At 56.9% G+C, this 19187-nt stretch overlaps 2 protein-coding genes across 4 annotated transcripts in view; one reads left to right on the top strand and one right to left on the bottom strand.

Moving 5' to 3' along the window:
- The window catches only part of DHX30 (DExH-box helicase 30), a 32329-nt gene extending 22121 nt beyond the window's left edge, over positions 1-10208 (bottom strand). Inside the window, exons 1-2 of one of the 3 annotated variants that reach the window (XM_053936408.1) lie at positions 10118-10208; positions 6926-6977 (exon numbers count right to left, since the gene is read on the bottom strand). In XM_053936408.1, coding sequence (XP_053792383.1) covers positions 6926-6956 — 31 coding nt within the window. In that variant the 5' untranslated portion in view covers positions 6957-6977; positions 10118-10208. Of the gene's footprint in view, positions 1-1651; positions 1756-1834; positions 1998-6925; positions 6978-10117 lie in introns of those variants that run through there. The other 2 variants (XM_053936394.1, XM_053936401.1) reach the window with 2 other exon arrangements.
- Positions 10209-12579: 2371 nt separating this feature from the next.
- Positions 12580-19187, top strand: part of SMARCC1 (SWI/SNF related, matrix associated, actin dependent regulator of chromatin subfamily c member 1) — a 65918-nt gene continuing 59310 nt past the window's right edge. Inside the window, exons 1-2 of the mRNA XM_053936519.1 lie at positions 12580-12789; positions 18457-18576. Of these exons, the coding sequence (XP_053792494.1) occupies positions 12595-12789; positions 18457-18576 (315 nt within the window). The 5' untranslated portion in view covers positions 12580-12594. The remainder of the gene's footprint in view (positions 12790-18456; positions 18577-19187) is intronic.

The following is a 19187-nucleotide window of genomic DNA, read 5'->3' as shown; positions in this document are numbered from 1 at the left end:
CTGAAGGAGAGCTCAGGGAACACTGAGCAGGCTCCTCCAAAAGCAAGTGGGACCAGCTGAGGAGAGGGAGCAGTGGCCAAGCTCCCCCTCGGAGCCACTGGGGCTGCTCAGGAGCCTGCCCTGCTCCAGGAGGGGATCCAGAGCTCCAGCCCAAACTCTGCTCTGGTTCTGCAGGACAAATTTAAGCAGTGACACAGGAGCAAACCCCAGGGCAGGGGCACGGCAGCCTCGGGAACGAGGGGGCAGTGACTGAGCTCCCAAACCCCAGTGTCTGAGCCAAAAACCTGAAGGCTCAGATAACAGCACACATCTAACAGCGACTTTCTGAGCTGGCCTGGCTCTGAGTGGATTTTGCCATATTTGCATCCGAGGCTAATAACAAAGCAGCCAAATGAGGACAGCTAATGAGACATCAGCTCACAAGCTGAGGGCTCGGAACCAACCTCAGAAAGAGGTTTTTCAAATGACACTTAGGATCTCCACGGGTTCGAGGAGCAGCTGGACAGGTAGGGCAGGTTCACAAGACCCTGAGGGCTTTTATTTGTTCATCCAAAACAAATCCATTACTGGAAACGATTCCAGTATCACCACACTCCCATCTCAAGATCAACAGCCTTCCATGGCCAATCCACCATACAAATTGGGAGGATGAGTGAGCTGAAGACCAAAAATAAAAGAAATCAGGGACTGCCTGAAAACACACGAGAAAAAAAGTGATGAGGGATGAAGTACAAAAGAAGAAAGGAAAAAAACCAATCCTGGTTTATTCATTTTCTCAGGCAACACCTGAAGAAGCTCATTAAACAATAATTTGGGGTGGTTCAGCACTTGCTTTAGCAGGGAGTTAATTTGCTCTGTTGAACAGCCTGAATGTAACAACTGAAAGACCATCCCACTCTGAACCCCAAGATAAAATGGAACCAAGACCCAAAGAATCCAAAAATTACTGAGAAAAGAATAACTTTAATAACGCTGAAGCATGGGGAAAAAAACACTGAACACAGAAGGGCTGCGAGGAAAAAAAAGAAAAAGTTCAAATATAATAACACTCCACATTTTCAAAACGCAGCCGACGAAAGAAAACTGAAACCAAAACAGCGATCTTTGTAAGGAAAAACGGTTCAAGTCACGACCTCTGGCGCAAAACCACTCGCATCTCTCCAAGCTCCAAGGGTTCTCCACGCTCCCGAATCCCACAAAAAGCGATTCAAAACATGACACCGAACCCGAGTTTTAAACGTTCTTTTACAGCAGCGGCAACTCCGAAGGCATTCACCCTTCCCACCGCGCACCCCTGACATCCAGCCGGGGAAATCTTCCAGGCTGCGGCCAGAGCCGTGAGCCCGGCCCGGCTCCGGGGCCGCTGCAGCGCCCGGGCCCGGCGCTGCGGAGCTGTCCGGGGCTGCCCCGCTGGATCCGCGGGATCCCGGGCACGGAGAGCGGGAACGGCCCTAACGGCCCGGCCCCTCTCCTGCCGCAGCTCCGCGGGGATTCTCCTCTCGCCTCAGCCTCGGGAGGCGGCCGGAGTTTCGCCCAGGCCCGGCTCGGCGACCTTGAGGGGAATCACCGGGGAAACCCCAAGTCCGGCCAACAAAGGGCGGCCGGGGCGGCCGCGCAGCAGCTCCGCGCTCCCCGCGGCGCCCCCCGGTACCTGCGCAGCTCGGCGGCTCCTCTCCCTGGCCGCGCATCCCGGTCCCGGCGGAGCCGCGGGAAGAAGGGAGGGAGGGAGGGATGTGGCGGCGCCCCCGCCCCGCCGCGGGCCCGGGCTCGCCCCTCCCTTCCGCTGCGCGAGCGCCGCGCGGGGCCCCGAGCGCCGGCCGGCCCCGCTGCTCACCTTGCGCCGCCTCGGGCTCCTCCTCGTCCTCCTCGTCCCGGCGGGGCTCGGCGGGCCCGCGTGGGGCCGAGCAGAGCCCGCGGGGCCCCGCGCAGGGCCCGCGGGGCCCGCGGCAGAGGCGCAGCGGCCCCGCCGCCTGCAGCAGCAGCCCCAGCGCCGCCATCTTGGGCCGCCCCCCGCCCGCGGGCAGCGCAGGGAGCGCGGCGACAGCGCCCCCTGGCGGGCGGGAGGACCCAGAGCGGCCCGGGAGAGCCCGGCGGGGACGGAGCGGGGAAGGGACCGGGAGGGACGAGAGGGACACGGGAAAGGAGAAGGAGCTGCTGCCCTGGCCGTGCCCGGAGCGGGAAAGGGACCGGGAGGGACGAGAGGGACACGGGAAAGGAGAAGGAGCTGCTGCCCTGGCCGTGCCCGGAGCGGGGAAGGGACCGGGAGGGACGAGAGGGACACGGGAAAGGAGAAGGAGCTGCTGCCCTGGCCGTGCCCGGAGCCCGCAGCACTCCCGGGGCTCCGCAGCCGTGCGGCACCGGGAATAGCGGCCGGGGAGCACCGGGAATTCCGGCCATGGGGACACCGGGAATAGCGGCCATGGGGACACCGGGAATAGCGGTCATGGGGACACCGGGAATAGCGGCCGGGGAGCACCGGGAATTCCGGCCATGGGGACACCGGGAATAGCGGCCGTGGAGCACCGGGAATTCCGGCCATGGGGACACCGGGAATAGCGGTCATGGGGACACCGGGAATAGCGGCCGGGGAGCACCGGGAATTCCGGCCATGGCAACACTGGGAATAGCAGCCGGGGAGGACCGGGAATCGCGGCTGGGGAACACTGGTAATTGCGGCCAGGACACCCGGAATAGCGGCCGTGGAGCACCGGGAATCACGGTCATGGGAACACCGGGAATAGCAGCTGGGGAACACCGGGAATAGCGGCCGGGGGGATACCGGGAATCGCAGCCAGGACACCGGGAATAGCGGCCATGGAGCACCGGGAATTCCGGCCATGGGAACACCGGGAATAGCGGCCATGGGGAACACCGGGAATAGCGGCCGGGGGGATACCGGGAATCGCAGCCAGGACACCGGGAATAGCGGCCATGGAGCACCGGGAATTCCGGCCATGGGAACACCGGGAATAGCGGCTGGGCAGCACCGGGAATAGCGGCCGGGGAGGACCGGGAATTCCAGCCATTGGAGCACCGGGAATAATGGCCATGGAGAGCACCGGGAATAGCGGCCAGGGAGGACCGGGAATTGCGGCCGGGGAACACCGGAAATCGCGGCCAGGACACCGGGAATCGCGGTCATGGGAACACCGGGAATTCCGGCCATGGGAACACCGGGAATAGCGGCCAGGGAACAATGGGAATAGTGGCCGGGGGGATACCGGGAATCGCGGCCAGGACACCGGGAATAGTGGCTGGGGAGCACCGGGAATAGCGGCCATGGGAGCACCGGGAATAGCGGCCGGGGAACAACGGGAATAGCGGCCATGGGAGCAGCGGGAATAGCGGCCGTGGGGACACCGGGAATCACAGCCATGGGAGCACCAGGAATAGCGGACGGGGAGCACCGGGAATTGCAGCCATGGGAACACGGGGAATAGCAGCTGGGGAACACCGGGAATAGCGGCCGTGGAGCATCGGGAATCGCGGGCATGGGAACACTGGGAATCACGGCCATGGGAGCACCAGGAATAGCGGACGGGGAGCACCGGGAATTGCAGCCATGGGAACACCGGGAATTGCAGCCATGGGAACACGGGGAATAGCGGCCATGGGGACACCGTGAATTCCGGCCATGGGAACACCGGGAATCGCGGCCATGGGAACACCGGGAATTCCTGCCATGGGAACACCGGGAATCGCGGCCATGGGAACACCGGGAATCGCGGCCATGGGGACACCGGGAATTCCTGCCATGGGGACACTGGGAATCGTGGCCTTGGAGCACCGGGAATCGCGCACAGAGCCACCATCCCACCCTCACGGTCAAGTGCATATCCCTAAATTCCAGCTGCTCCTGCAGCCCCTTATTTGCTCATATTTGAGATAAACACTGAAAAAATTAAAATCCCTATAAGCTTTACAGTAAGTCTTTTAAGGAACATAACGTATTAAATTGTTATCGAATCTTAAATCTGTACTATCTAAAATGAAAATCTTTGGTAAAGATCTTAGAATCTTCATGAAATAAGTCAGCTCTTCCCCACTTCTCCCAACTCCGAGTCCTCCTGTTACTCATTATTTAATAATTAGTTCTACATTAATTATTTCATATCCAGGTATAGAATTCTTAAGGCTGGGTGAAATTCCGACCCTACAGGATTATTTATTTAAACCTGATTTTTTTTTTCCCTAAGGATTTAATCTGTATTAGCCCTGGCTGTACTGGGACTACCATTAAGTTTTGCATTTCTTTAAACCAGGGTCTCATTTCTATGTCAGAAACTTTATTACTGAGAATTTTGTGTGTAAAGTGAAAATTAACATGAATGGCTGGTTAAGCATCATGATGCAAAAGGGTTTTTTTTAAGTTTTTCAGTGGGTTTTGTTTATTTTTGTTTTTCCTGTTTTTTCCTTAAATCAGAAAGAAAAATCTTCAACAAGGCAAAAAATACTGACTAATATAATGGCACAGTTCAGTTTTACAAAGCCTGGGCTCCATGAGAAGAGGTTCAAGATGAATAAAGTTATCAAATAAAAGCCTTAGGAAAAAGGAAAAAATCAAAAACAAAACAAACTAAGAAAAAGGGGAAAAAAAAGAAAAAAACCCAACTTTTTAGAAGAGATGAACACTCAAAAAAGTCTTATTACACCAAGTTTGCCTTCTCCTGTATTCACTTTTTAGAACCTCTGAATTAGCTGCTGATTTGTCTTTGTAGGTGCTTTTACTAAAAAACAAAACAAACAAATGGAGACACAAACCCAGATCTTGAATCAGCACCAGATGACAAAAAAAAAAAAACCACTTTTTTTTGTAAGACATGAAGTTATTCTGGCACTTGGATTACAAATTTTAAGAGATTGGTCCACTAAAATGGGAAAAATCATTCAAAACGGATTGTTCATTCAAAAATCATCCACAGATCACCCAGACCACTAAAAAGGAAAACAACTCATTCAATTTAAGGGAATTAATCCTGTGTTAATCTTGTGACAGCACGTTGCACAAACTATTGTTTTTACTGTTTTACCGTAATTTTTCCTATTTATTCTGGAATAAACTGAGGTGGTTTGGAAGCAAAAGCTTCAGGGAGGACTGGAAGGGAGGCTGGAAAACCTTGGAAACGCGGGCAGGGGGCTGGAAAAGCTGGAAAAAACCTTGGAAACACACAGACAGGGGCTGGAAAAGTTGGGAAAACCTTGGAAACACACAGACAGGGGCTGGAAAAGCTGGAAAAACCTTGGGAACACAGGCAGGGAGCTGGAAAAGCTGGGAAAACCTCAGAAACACACAGGCAGGGGGCTGGAAAAGTTGGAAAAACCTTGGGAACACAGGGGCAGGGGGCTGGAAAAGTTGGGGAAATCTTGGAAACACACAGGCAGGGAGCTGGAAAAGTTGGGGAAATCTTGGAAACACACAGGCAGGGAGCTGGAAAAGTTGGGAAAACCTCAGAAACACACAGACAGGGGGCTGGAAAAGCTGGAAAAAATCTTGGAAACACACAGGAAGGGGGCTGGAAAAGTTGGGAAAACCTTGGGAACACACAGACAGGGGCTGGAAAAGTTGGGGAAATCTTGGAAACACACAGACAGGGGGCTGGAAAAGCTGGAAAAAATCTTGGAAACACACAGGAAGGGGGCTGGAAAAGTTGGGAAAACCTTGGGAACACACAGACAGGGGCTGGAAAAGCTGGGAAAACCTTGGAAACACAGACAGGGAGCTGGAAAAGCTGGGGGAAGAGGCTGACAGGCAGTCCCAGTGTGCAGGGACAGTCACGGGTGAGGAGGGCTGGTGGTTTGTCACCAAAAATGACATAAAAAATTATCTTGTGGGCACAGAAAGAGCAGTGAAGACTCCATTTATTTAAAAAATTCCAGAAGTCGCCGATTCCAGGTATCTGTGTTTTGCAGAGAGCAGTGTTAGCCAGCACAGGCAGGATCTCCAGAGCCACCTCCCAGCTTTGGCAGCTCCTGGGGGGAGCTGGGCTGGACCTGCCCCTCCAGCCAAGCCTGGGCAGAGGCAGCAGCTCCTGAAGGAGCCAAGGTTCATTCAGCAATTCCTTCATCCCCAGAGCTGGAGCATCCCGAGTCCCAAACCCAGCCTGGCCATGACAAACCACCAGCCCTCACCAGCAAAGTTCCATCTCTCCACCCCAACTCCAAGCCCACTGACAGGATTTGGTGGAGGAGAGGGGCTTCGTTCCCAGCTGAGGTGGCTTTGTACACAATTCCTGCCCCGGGCTGGGAAGAATTCTGGGATTTTTTAGTTTAAATCCAGCACTGGTGGCTCAGAGCAGGGCAGAGACAGGAGTGGTGGGGTCACTGCTGGGTTTCCTGAGTGCCAGGGGAAAGGATGAATTCCCTGGCATGGAGGCAGGCTCCCCCTGCCTCAGCCAGAGCTGGAATATTTTAGTCCATTCTAGCCACTCTCTTTAAGACCAAGTAACAGAGCTCAGGAAAGATCCACAAGTTAAAACAGAAAACAGTGACTGGAGGGATTTCTGAGGACAAAATATGATTGAAAGGAAGGCTGGCAAAGCAATGGCAGGGAAAAGAGCCATGGTGACAGTGACAGGTATGACAGGATCAAATCCCAAGGACAAAGAGCTCGTGGAGTTGGTACTGAGGGATACAGGAACATTTAGGAGGACAAAATTAAAAGGGAAAAAACCTGTGCTTGAAGCTGAACAGCAACCAAGTGTCTGGATAACACTGCAGGGCTCCTCCCCTGCCCAACCCCACTGCTTCCCTGAAATCCTGTCCTGTCCCAGCTCTCCTGCCACATTCCCTCCGTGCTGCACTGCCCAGGACACAACTGAGCTCCTTCCTCACACCATGAACTCCTCCTCCTCAGCCACCTGCTCCAGCTTCCCCCTCCGAGCACAGGAAAACCCCCAGTGCAGCCCGAGGCTGTGCCAGCTCTTACCTTTGAGGGAATTCAGCGAGAACATCTCCATCCCAGCGGGAAGGGTGGGTTCCTGGGACAGCAGGAGGGAGCACAAAGAAACTGCAAGTTAGAATTGGTATTGCCTTTAAAATGTTTCAGGTGCTTCTGCTTTGGCTCTGTGGTGAAAATGAGGGGGTTTTTAAAAGCCTTTAAGCCAGGATGAGATAGATTATTATCATTATTCCCTTTAAAGGACAAAAAAAAAAAAAAAAAAAAAAACAGGTGAAGAAAGAGAATTGTATTTTTGATAATGTTCTTTACTGAAACTGTGTTAAACTTCCTATTTATTTTCTTACTAAAACAACTTTCACTCAAATAAGAAAACCAACTTTGTTTTGGGGTGTTTTATCTGTCATGCCAAGTATTAAATACACTGCAGGGATTCTTGGAAACAGTAACAAGGATTTTCTATAAACTCAGATCAGACGGATGAGGATTGAAGGTCATCATTTACACACAAAGTTAGTTTGGAGCTGGACTTCCATGATCCTGGTGGATCCCTTCCAAGTCAGGATATTCTGGGATTCTATGGACATTAACTGTCCCCATCAATGACTTCCTGAGCGTGCAATTAATGGCCTGCAGTTATCGTTCCAATTATTCACTTTTGCTTTCAATAAGACAAAAGTACTTCAGTAGCAAAAAAAAAAAAAAAAAGGCTTCAAAGAAACCCACCCCATTTTCTGGCCACATCTCTGGATGTGACACCTTGTCCATGGGTCCCTCCCCATGGACACCAACCTGCCCTGGCTGCCAGGGCTTTTCCAAGGATGAAATCAACAAAAGCAGAGTAAATGGACTTGGCAAAAATTCAACCCCCGCGTGTGCTGTGGTGAATCTCAGAGGGAAATGTCCCTGGTGGGATAAATCACTGCAGGGAACAAAGTCAGGGAGCTCTTTTGTGGTCCTGGAGCCAGATTCCCAAGGCTGGAGCTTGGCACACGGCAGCCTGTGCCCCCTTCCGTGGGGATCATCCCAGCCTGGCTGGAGCTGCCCTAAAGCCAAGGGGATTTGTGATGAGTTGGGCGAGCCCAGCGTTGCTCCGACAGGAAAGAGCCAATCCCTGAACGCTCCGAAGGCGCTGCAGAGAGGAAACCAGCGGTGGGACAGGGAATGCTGCAGGGAATCCAGCTGCCAGGGCACCGGCCACATCCCCCTCCAAATCCTGACCAAAGAGGGGCAGCTGTTTGTGGGGCTACCCCAGGGAATCCAGGGAATCCCTCCCTCAGCGTCCTGGGACAGATAAACTGCAACCTTCCCTACTGGGAGTTCAGGGAGCAGGAACGAGGAATGCCTCACCCATGCTGGGGTGGGGAAAAGGGCTCTTCCAAAAATGCCTTTGAGCTGAGAGAGGGCAGGGATGGATGGGACACTGGGGAGGAATTCCTGGCCGGGAGGGTGGGGAGGGGCTGGGCTGGAATTCCCAGGGAAGCTGTGGGTGTTCCCTGGATCCCTGGCAGTGCCCAAGGCCAGGCTGGAGCAGCCTGGCACAGTGGGAGGTGTCCTGGCCTCACTGGATGATCCTTACACTCTCCTCCAACCCAAATGGGTAAATGCAACACAAAGTTGATGGAAGCGGTCTCTCCTGCTCAAGAACAAAGAAATAAAAAATCCAGACCCCTCCGGGGATGAGGTTCCAGGGTGAACAACTGAGATCCCCTTGGATAAGCAAGATTCCATCCCACCTGGGCTGGGAGCCTTACTGGGAACCAGTTAGAGTCAGACTGGGTGGGAGTGGGGCAGGACAGGGAGGAGAATGAAGGATCTGCTGAATCTGGCCAGCAGGATCCCGACCTGGGAATCACTTCTAGCACCTCCAGCAGCCTGGGGGAAATCCCAGGGTTTGCTCCTGCAGATCCTGATCCCAGATAAGGAGAAGTGTCCAGCTGTGGCAGCCCCCAGGGAAACACAGGGATGCAGGACCAGCACGGAGAGGGGCACTGGAAGACTCAAAATGGATTTTGTCTGATGACAGGAGCGATGTGGGAGCCCCAAGGACACTAGATTTGGGAAGAAATGGCCCAGGATGACACAGGACGGGCAATGGCACAGCTGGAATGAGAATCCACAGGAGCGTGGAGCCTCATGCCTCACACCCAGCAAACTCCAGGGTCCCGGGAGGCACAAGAGACACTTTAAAAAGTTTGTTAGGAACAGACTCAGTGCTGCAAAGGCAAAGAGTGAAACCAGGCAGAGCAGTACGGAATACTGTCAGATAAAATCCCAAAGGATGGGAAGGAACTGGGCCTTTGTTGGGGTTCCTTGAGCCACTGGAAAACAACTACATGAGGGAAAACCACGTCCCCGAGAGAGACGCAGGGAAAATCCCAGCAATTCTGATTATTGGCTGCTGGGATACTCCAGCAGTGCTGGAAGGGGCAGAGCCCCGGCTGCTTTGTGAGGAGAACAAAGGAGAAATCCTGCTGTCTCCACATCCAGCCCCAAGGATGCCCTGCCCGGGCTCCGGGCAGAGCCAGCACGCCACTCGCAGCAGCGATTCGTTTTTGACTTTTGGTTAGTGGGGCCGAAGGAGCGGCGGATCGGTGCAAAGGAAACCTTTCCTTAGGGACAGCCCTGCGGGATGCTCGCTGCGAGCCGCTGCAAGGGGCCAAGGGCTGCAGGTGGGAACGGCCGCCCGAACTGCCCCGAGCGCCGGCGCCAAAGCGGTGACCCGCAGCGACAATTCCCGCGGCCACGGGGGAAAACGGGGCCGGCCGTGACACCGGGGGCGAGCCGCAGGCGGGCACGGAGAGGCAGGAGCGGGAAGGGCTGCGGGAGAGCAGCTCCGAGCGGAGCGGAGCGGAGCCTGCCCCGGGCACCGACGGAACTCCGGGGACAGCCGCGCTCCCGGGGCCGCTTCCCGGCGCTCTCCCCGCCGGCCCCTCGCCCAGGGCCCGCGGGGAGCCGTGCCCCGGAGCCTCCCCGAGCATCCCCGGGGCCTCCCGGGCATCCCCGGCCCCGCCGAGCATCCCCGGTGCCGCCGAGCATCCCCGCCCGCGCCGCCCCGCCCGCACAGGCCGCGGCCCCGCACGGCCCTCCCCGCCTCACCCCGCTCTGCTCGGCGCCATCCCCCGCTTCTCCCCTTCCTCCCGCCGCCGTCCCGCCCCCGCGGGCCCCCCCCCCGGTTCTCCCCAGGGGTCGCGGTCCGACCCCCGCCCGCCCAGCACCGACCTCCGCACCGCGACTGCCGCCGCCGGGCCGCCCCTCGGGACTACAGCTCCCGGCAGCGCCCGCGCGCGCTTCCGGCGCGGCGCGCGCTTCACTTCCGGCCCTTCCCCGGAACTGAGACGGCCCGCGCGTTCCCTCGGGCCAGCGGCGCCACAGTGCGAAGCCTCTCGAGGGGCGCGGGGCGGGGTCTGTCCCCATGGCAACAGATGAGCCAATAGGCGGCGAGGGCTGTTCCCATGGCAACGGCAGAGCCAATGGGCGGCGCGGCCTGTGGGGGCGCTGTAGCCTCGGACCCGCCGTGGGACCCGTTCGGGGCCCGGCCCCGATCCCGGTGCCGGTCCCGGGGCGGGACCCGGACAGGCCCCGATCCCCATCCCGATCCCGATCCCGATCCCGGGGAAGGACCCGGCCAGGTCCCGATCCCGATCAAGATCCCGATCCCGGTGCCAGTCCCAGGGTGGGACCCGGACAGGCCCCGATCTCGATCCCGGTGCCAGTCCCAGGGTGGGACCCGGACAGGCCCCGATCCGCATCCCGATCCCGGGGAAGGACCCGGCCAGGTCCCGATCCCGATCAAGATCCTGATCCCGGTGCCGGTCCCGGGGTGGGACCCGGACAGGCCCCGATCCCAGCCCCAATCCTGATCCCGATCCCGATCCCGGGGCAGGACCCGGACAGGCCCCGATCCCGATCCCGGTGCCAGTCCCAGGGTGGGACCCGGCCAGGCCCCGATCCCGGCCCAGGACCCGGCCAGGCCTAATCCCGATCCCGAGAAGGACCCGGCCGAGCCCAGTCCCGATCCCGATCCCGGCTCCAATCCCGATCCCGGGAAGGACCCAGCCGGTCCCAATCCCAATCCCGGCCCTGATCCCGATCCTGGGAAGGACCCGGCTGGTCCCAATCCCGATCCCGGCCCCGATCCCGGGAAGGACCCGTCCGGTCCCGATCCTGGCCCCGATCCTGATCCCGGGAAAGACCCAGCCAGGCCCCGATCCCGGCCCCAGTCCCGATCCCGGCCCCGATCCCAATCAGGACCTGGCCGGCCCCAATTCCGATCCCGGCCCCAATTCCAATCCCGGCCCCAGTCCCGATCCCGGCCCCGATCCCGATCCCGATCAGGACCTGGCCGGCGCCAATTCCGATCCCGGCCCCGATCCTGGCCCCGATCCCGATCCCGGGAAGGATCCGGCTGGTCCTGATCCCGATCCCGAGCGGGGAGCTGCCCAGAGCAGCTGTGGCTGCCCCGGGATCCCGGCAGTGCCCCAGGCCGGTGTCCCGTTGGGGCCGGAGCAGCCGGGGATACGGGAGGGTGTCCCTGCCACGGCAGGGGTGGGATGGGATGAGATTTTACAGCTCTCCCAACCCAGACCCTTGTGGAGTTCTTGGCTGGAGGCACTGTGCTGCCTTTTGAGAATGGCAGTTCTGAAATGCTGAAGTTCAGGTTTCTGGATGTTTGCTGGGTTTATTATTCCCTGTATCTCCAGAGGTCTCCTTTCCTGCAGGTGTTTATTTCTGCTTTGGAGTGTTCAGGGACAAGGAACATTTACAAACTACAGCAATGCAAGGGACAGTTTTATACTGGGGATTGTGATTTTAATGAAGGACTTTTTGCTGCTCTATTTAATAATGTCGGAATTCAAATATGATGTATTTTTTAATTATATACATGGTTTTGCTTTTTTTAAAAAAAAATCTCCGTTATGTTCAATTCACAAATAAAACATTAGTAGAGACTCAAAACTAAGTGGTTTCTATAAAGGAAATTTGGGGGAAATTGCTTCGCAATGACCCATTCCATGGGTCTAGACGTGGTTATGGAAAGATAAAGGCAGCCAGCAGTGAAGACTTGGTGCACACACCTGCAGGTAATTATGTCAGCACCCAATTTACTCCCTAATTGGACCTCAGGGTCTGCACACGGGGCTGCGCGGTGGGGCCCGGAGCAGACCAGGCGGTACCGAGGGCACGGACAGGAGCGCTCTTTTCCCGGTACCGAGGGCACGGACTGGAGTTCGGGGCCAGGAGCGAGCGTTCCCTTCCAGGTACCGAGGGCACGGACTGGTGTTCGGGGCCCGGAGCGAGTGTTCCCTTGCCGGTACCGAGGGCACGGACGGTGCGTTCGGGGTCCGGAGCGAGCACTCTCTTCCCGGTACCGAGGGCACGGACTGGTGTTCGGGGCCCGGAGCGCTCTTTTCCCGGTACCGAGGGCACGGTCGGTGCGTTCGGGGCCCGGAGCGCTCCCTTGCCGGTACCGAGGGCACGGACTGGAGTTCGGGGCCCGGAGCCCCCGGGGTCCCTCAGCGGGCGGGGCCGCACCGGAGCGGCACGCGCGTTCCCGAGCACGTTCCCGAGCGCGTTCCCGTTCGTGCTCCTCTCCGCGTTCCCGAGCGCGTTCGCGTTGCGGTCCCGGGCGCGCTCCCGGGGTGGGCGGGGCGCGGGCCGGGGCGCGGCGCATGCGCGGCGCGGGGCGCGCGGGGACAATGGCGGCGGCGGCGCTGGCGGCGGGCGGAGGCCCCGGGAGCGGCCCCGCGGCGGCCCCGGCGGGCGGGCCCGGCCCCGCGCTGGCCGCGGCGCGCCGCAAGGACGGCGGCCCTGCCGGCAAGTTCTGGGAGAGCCCCGACACCGTGTCCCAGCTCGACTCGGTCCGCGTGTGGCTGGGGAAGCACTACAAGAAGGTGCGGCCCGGCGGGGGCGGAGGGCACCGGGCGGGGGACGGGACGGGACGGGACGGGGGGGGCCGGAGGTTCTCTCCGCTCTTTGTGAGCCGCGGCCTCGGCGGCGCGGGGCCGGCTCGGGGGCAGCCCCGTGCACATTTCCGTTCCCTCAGCGCCGGCCGGTGCCCGGGGCCGTGCTTGGGGCAGCCCCGGTGACCCCGGGACGTTCGCGCTGCCCGCGGGGGCCCGGCCGGTGCCCGCTCGCCCCAGGCAGTGACTTCCCTGTGCGGGCAGGTCCCGGCCCCGCCGGGTTTCGCTTCAGCCGCGCCCCGGCGGTGTCGGGAGTGCGGGAAAAAGGGAGTTAAAATGCACCGGGCCGGCTGGGGTGCCGCTGGGAGCCGCGTTGAACCCCGCGCCGTGCCCCGAGTTCGCTTGCGGCGGCGTCGCTGCCGCCCTCGGGCTCCTTTCCCCCTCGCACGCCTCGGCTGCTCCGCTTTCTTGATGTGTTTTTTTTTTTCCCCCCGTGTGCTGATTTTCTCAGTTCGTTTCGGTACCGAGCCGCGGAGGATGGCCCGGTGTGACTTCGCCGCGTGTGCGCTCCGCCGCGGCCGGCTCGCAGCGGTGCCCGGGGATGCTGCGTGCCTTCACCTCCGCGTTTCCCCGGTCCTGGGGCCGGCCCGCTCCCGGAGGAGCCCCAGCTGTTGGCCGGGTTCTTTGTGTGCCGGAGAGTCCGAGAACGGGAATCTGAACTGGGAACCCGAGCTGGAGCGCCGCGGGGTGAAAGCAGCTCGGGCTCGGGGGTGTTTTTCCAGTCCTTCCAGCTCGGCTCGGGGTGTGCGGCGCGGTTCGGAGCGGCAGCTCGAGCTCTTTGTGTTGACGGGGGAATGGAACAGAATATCCGCGCAGCTTGGCTTGTTCCGCTTGCGGTTCCGTGCCGTCGCACGCCCTGGAGGAGCTCTGGTTTTGCCTTTCCCTGTCCTGGCCGAGCACCCACCCCCGGGATCCCAGGAAATCGCGGCTCGGGGAAGGGCCCAGGTGCCCTGCTGAGCACAGAAAGTGTTTGCCGTGGCTCTAAATCCCCGGCCAGGCTGGCTCTCTCTGCACTGCCTGGGCAGGGTGTGTGAGGTGCAGCAATGGGAGCCAAGGGAAAACCCCTCCTTTCACATCGGTTATCAAAATCAGGTAGTTATTTCTCGTGGCTCTGGAAGGTAATTAGAGTTGGGCTAAGGAGACTTTACAGGGCGTGAGTGAGTTTTGGAATGTTGCTGTGACAGTCCTTTAAAAAAATGAAAAGTCATTTTGGCTTGAGGAAACAAGAAAATTGATACCAGTGCTCAAAGATGAAGCCTTAACACTCCAGGAGGGAAGGGCTGGTTCCCTTTTGGATGTGCTGTAAATGGACTCTGGTTCATCTTGCTCTGTTTTCATCCTGCTGCAGGTGCGTGGCTCCTTCCAGAGAAGTACGTGGTGATTTTAACTGGCTTGTGTCCAGTTTATACTCTTAAAAATAGATGTTTGTACATCTCAGTGCTGAAGCTGTCAGCAGCAGTTGGTGTGTCCAGCTCCAGGAGCTCCAGGGACGCTGGGGACCAGCTGGAGAGAATCCCAGAGCAGCACCGAGCCTGCTCAGGGATCCAGAGGTCCTGAGGGGCAGGGAGAGTTGGAGAGCTGCATTTACAGAGCTGCTCATTTTGCCTCTAGATTAGACAGGACTTTAATATTGAAGAGTTCTCTGTGTCTCTAGAGTACAATTAAGAACGAAAGAGGTTTCAGTAGTAGCATGGAAGACTCACACTGGACCTTGAAAAACTCATTGGCAGGCACCAAACACAGTGACAGAAAATGAAATTATTGGTATTGTACTGAGCTGATTTATCCCAGGCTCCCTCCCGCTCCCAGTTTGTGTGTGTGTGATGTCTGGAAGTGGGTTTGTGTTGTTCTGTGCATCAGGGGATGCAGGAGGTGCCCAGCTCCTCTCCAGGCAGTATGGGTGCAGGAGGGATGGTGGAGCCTTGCTTCCCTGGGAGCTGGGAATGGGTTCCTGCCGTGGGTTTGGAGTCCTGGGGCATCTGACAGACTTACACAGAACAAAGTCACAGGATCCTGGAATGGTTTGGGTGGGAAGGGGCCTTAAAGCCCATCCCATTCCACCCCTGCCATGGGCAGGGACACCTTCCAGTGTCCCAGGCTGCTCCCAGCCCTGTCCATGACACTGCCAGGAACCCAGGGGCAGTGGATCCACAGCTTCCCTGGGCACCCTGTGCCAGGGCCTGCCCACCCTCCCAGCCAGGAATTCCTTCCCAATATCCCACCCATCCCTTCCCTCTGGCAGTGGGAAGCCGTTCCCTGTGTCCTGTCCCTCCATCCCTTGTTCAGAGTAATTTGGGTAGGCTGTAATGGGCACCTCGATGTCACCATAGTTACTTAGAAATTCACAGTTCAGAAGTAAACTGGGCAATTCTCTTTTTATTATATTAATGCTCATTTGTTTCTAACATTGGGCATTGTTTAGGCAGTTCCTTTCTCAGTAATCCCTCATATGAAAACGGGGTGTCCCAAAGCAGTTATTTGTTGTCTCTGAAACCTCTTTCTAAGGTAGCTTGGGAGGGGTTTTAGCAGCTGCCTGATGAAGGATGCAGCCCTGACCTTGCAGCTGTGCTCCCAGGAGCCATCCCGGTGTGCTGTTCATATCCAAGGCAGTCTGCTGACCCTGGGAGCTCTGACAGCTCTGCCCTTCTGAGACAAAGGGCCAGAGCAGCTCATTTTTGGGAGGCAGGAGGAGGGTGTTGTGGCTTTTAAGGAGCAAGTAGGATATTGGGTTAGAGGGGATCAGGGCACAGCTCAGCACAGGGGGCTCTGGGGGCAGAGCTGGGACCCCCTTGCCCCACAGAGAGGGGTCTGAGCACATCCCTGAGCTGGGGCTGCTCCAGGCCTTGGGCTGATGCCCAGGGAGGATCTGCAGGGCGGGAGCTCCAGGCAGAGCTGGGATCTGCTCCTCCCTGCCACGGATATCCCGGAGCAGGGCACGGGCTGGTTCCTGGCAGCTGCTGGGGACAGGCACTTGTGCCATCAGCGTGTGGGCTGGGCACCAGCTGCTGTCCCCGCAGCCAGGGCTGCCCTGGCAGCTCTGTGGCTCTGCTGTCCTTGGCAGGACCTTCCCTGGGACTGCCTGGCTCGGATCCAGGGAGGGCTCCTGCCCCTGGGTGCAGGGAGGGTTCTGTCTCTGCAGCTCTTCTGTGTTCTCACCTTGGAGAAGGAACCAGGGTTTAACCCAAATCAAAGCATTTCAGTGTGGGTTTTCCCTTGGCTCTTAGGTGGTGCCCTGAGCTGAAATGTCCTTTGTTTGGAGAAGGTGTGTGCACAGGGCCACCCGCAGAGCTGATGTGGGTGTTTGAGGTCAGTGCCCACATCAAAGCTGCCTGTGGATCTGTCCCCCATCGGTGACAAACGCTTCCAGGGCAGCTGCAGTGCAGCTCTGGCTGCAGTCATTCCCTCTGCTGCTGCTCACACTCTGCTTTCTGACCACACGTTTTCTGCTTAAAGATAGGGGGTGGTTTTGTGTTTCTAATTATTGTGGAAAGGCTGGAACACTCTCCTGTGTCAGCGGGGCTTTGGCATTTCAGCGTGAGAGCAGAATCCTCTTATGGAACAGGGCATCATTCTGTCCTCTGGAATTCACTGCTTAGAAACCTTTATTTGCTGCAGGATCATTTTGTGGGCATGAGGGGAGAACCTGGAGACCTGTTGGACTTGATGGCTCTGTGATCCCTCAAACCCACTGTGAATTGATTGGGAAATTGGCTGCTGTGTTTTACTGCTTAAAGATCCATTTGTGCTGCTCGTTAGGATGCAGAAATGATGGAGGGGAGTCTTGGGCTTCTTTTTGAAGGGATTTTTCCCCTTATTGTTCAGGGAACCTCAGGCAAGGTAATGGGCTTCTCATTAAAAGGATCTGCAGGATAGTGGCAGTGCAAAGGAGGATGAGATGGTGTTGCACTCCTTTATAGCTTCCAGCTGTCAGTGCCTCCTGCAAGAGGTAAAAATGGGAGCTGCAAGAAAAGGAATGGCTGTCTGAAAAAGTTCACGTGTCTAAGAATAGGCTTTGCAAGGTGCATTCTCATGTAATTTTCCTTTTTCTCTGAAGGAAAATATCTGAAAAAGAGAAGTAGAGTAAGTCAGTACAAGGATGTCAATTCTTCTGGATTTGTTTTTTGAAGGAGATTCTTAAAATCCCAGACTGGTTTGGGTTGGAAGGGAGCCTAAGGATCCTCCAGTGCCACCCCTGCCATGGCAGGGACACCTCCCACTGTCCCAGGCTGCTCCCAGCCCTGTCCAGCCTGGCCTTGGGCGCTGCTCTGGGCACCCTGTGCCAGTGCCTCCCACCCTGCCAGCCAGGAATTCCTTCCCAATATCCCATCCATCCCTGCCCTCTGGCAGTGGGAAGCTGTTCCCCCTTGTCCTGTCACTCCAGCCCTTGTCCAAAGTCCTGTGCAGAGCCAGGAGTTGGACTCAGTGATCTTTGTGGATCCCTTCCAACTCAGGATATTCTGTGATTTTGATATAATTAAAGCACTAATTCCTGGGGGAGGGAAGAGGGCAAATTGAGATGCAGCTTTGAAATGTTAGCCTTCAGTTCTTTCCAGGCTCGTGTTTCTAGTTCAGGATTTATACACAGGGCAGGACACTGGGGAGCCCCACGGGAATTCGTGTCCTTTGAGTTGGGAAGATTCAATTTCTCAGATATGTGCCTGCTCCTGAGAAAGTGCTGGGGGAGCTCGCATCTCAGGGTGGTCAGACACTGAAATGATAATTGTTTCCATTCACTCAGTGTCTTTGTGGTGTCTTTGGCTTTGCAGCTGATGCTTTTGCAAAGCTCAGTTAGGTTTGACTGGTGTTTGGCACCACAGCTTTAAAACTTTGAGGGCTCTGGGTCTCAAAAGTTTTTTGGTTTTTTTTTTAAGGGGTTTTAGAAGAATCTGATTTGAGGGAAGAGGAAAAGCTGAGAGTTACTCAGCTGAGAGACTGGGGTAGCTCAAATTGCTCCATGTTCTTCCTGGATGTTTGTTCTCTTGGAAGTCACCTGGCACAGCGAGGAGGTGACATCCAGTGAGTGAATACTGAATATTAGGGGTGACAAAAACTCAGCACCGTGGGAGGGGTTTAATATTCCATGCTGTGATTTTACATTCACCATGTAAATGTAATTTTACTGAACCTTGGGAGCTGCTCAGATTGTCCCAAAACATCGCAAGCGCCTTTGTGTGGCTCAGCTTTTCCCTCTGTGCAGGACATCCTATTTATACCAAAGGGCTGCTCTGAGGATTAATTAGGAGTTGATTACAGCAGGAGGCTGTGAAGTTACTGCAGAAAGCTCTGTGTGTGTGTGGGCAGCACGAGGCTGTTCCTTTATTAGGAGCTGAGATCAGCCTGAGTGGTTAATCCTTGTCTGGAGGCAGCCTGAGGAGCTGGGCATCACAGGTGAGCGCTGGATGTTCAGCCTGGAGCTTGGAAAATGCTTGTGCTCGGTGCTTCTCCTGTGCAAACCCTCCTGCAGCCCTTCCCAGCCACGCAGGGATCCCCAAATGCTGGAACTCTGCTCTGCAAGTGCAGGAGGGAGCTGGGGTGCACCAGGCAGCCTCCACTGCCAGCTTCCCTGCCCCCAGCAAGCGTGTGCTTTTTGTCTTGCAGTACGTCCAGGCAGATGCTCCTACCAATAAAACGTTGGCTGGGCTGGTGGTGCAGCTGCTGCAATTCCAGGAAGATGCCTTTGGAAAACACGTCACCAATCCTGCCTTCACAAAGCTTCCTGTGAGTACTGGGGCTCTACTCTGCTGGCACAGCTCCATGTCCTGCTCTTGGGACGTGCCCGGGGCGTTGGGACATCCCTGCTCCAGCCCAGGCTCTTCCTGGTGCACCCTCTGGAAGGGCTGGAGTAGCACACCTCTCCTCAGTGCAGATTTTCAGTGTAATACAGCTTATTCCCTCTATATTAGAAATGATTTCTGGAATGTTGTGAGGAGATTTTAATTTCTGCCAAAACTCAGTGTAATTCATCAGTTTTAAGTCAAATCTGGACTGGTGCATCCTAAACTGAGTGAGTAAAATGCACTTTCCAGGGCAAACAAGCTCCCATTAGGTGTTCTGCTTGATTAAACTCCAGACTGGTGAAGTTGCCAAGGCTGAGAAACAACTTTGCCATGTTCTGCAGCAGCAGTGACCTGCTGGCTCTGGGATGCTTCTCCAGTCCCTTGGGAGACAGGTAGCCAGGAACAATGCCAGCATTGTGAGGGCTGCTGCTTTCACACTGCAGCCTGCAACCCTGCCCACCACCCAGGGGATCAGGTCCTGGGGAGGGCAGGGGATGCAGCACAGGGAGGACAGAGGGATCTGGGAGGAGGGCAGGGATGCCAGCCTGATGC

This window comes from Vidua chalybeata, chromosome 1 (assembly GCF_026979565.1).
Source record: "Vidua chalybeata isolate OUT-0048 chromosome 1, bVidCha1 merged haplotype, whole genome shotgun sequence".
Lineage (NCBI taxonomy): Eukaryota > Metazoa > Chordata > Aves > Passeriformes > Viduidae > Vidua > Vidua chalybeata.
This window is presented reverse-complemented; position numbering and strand designations above follow the sequence as displayed.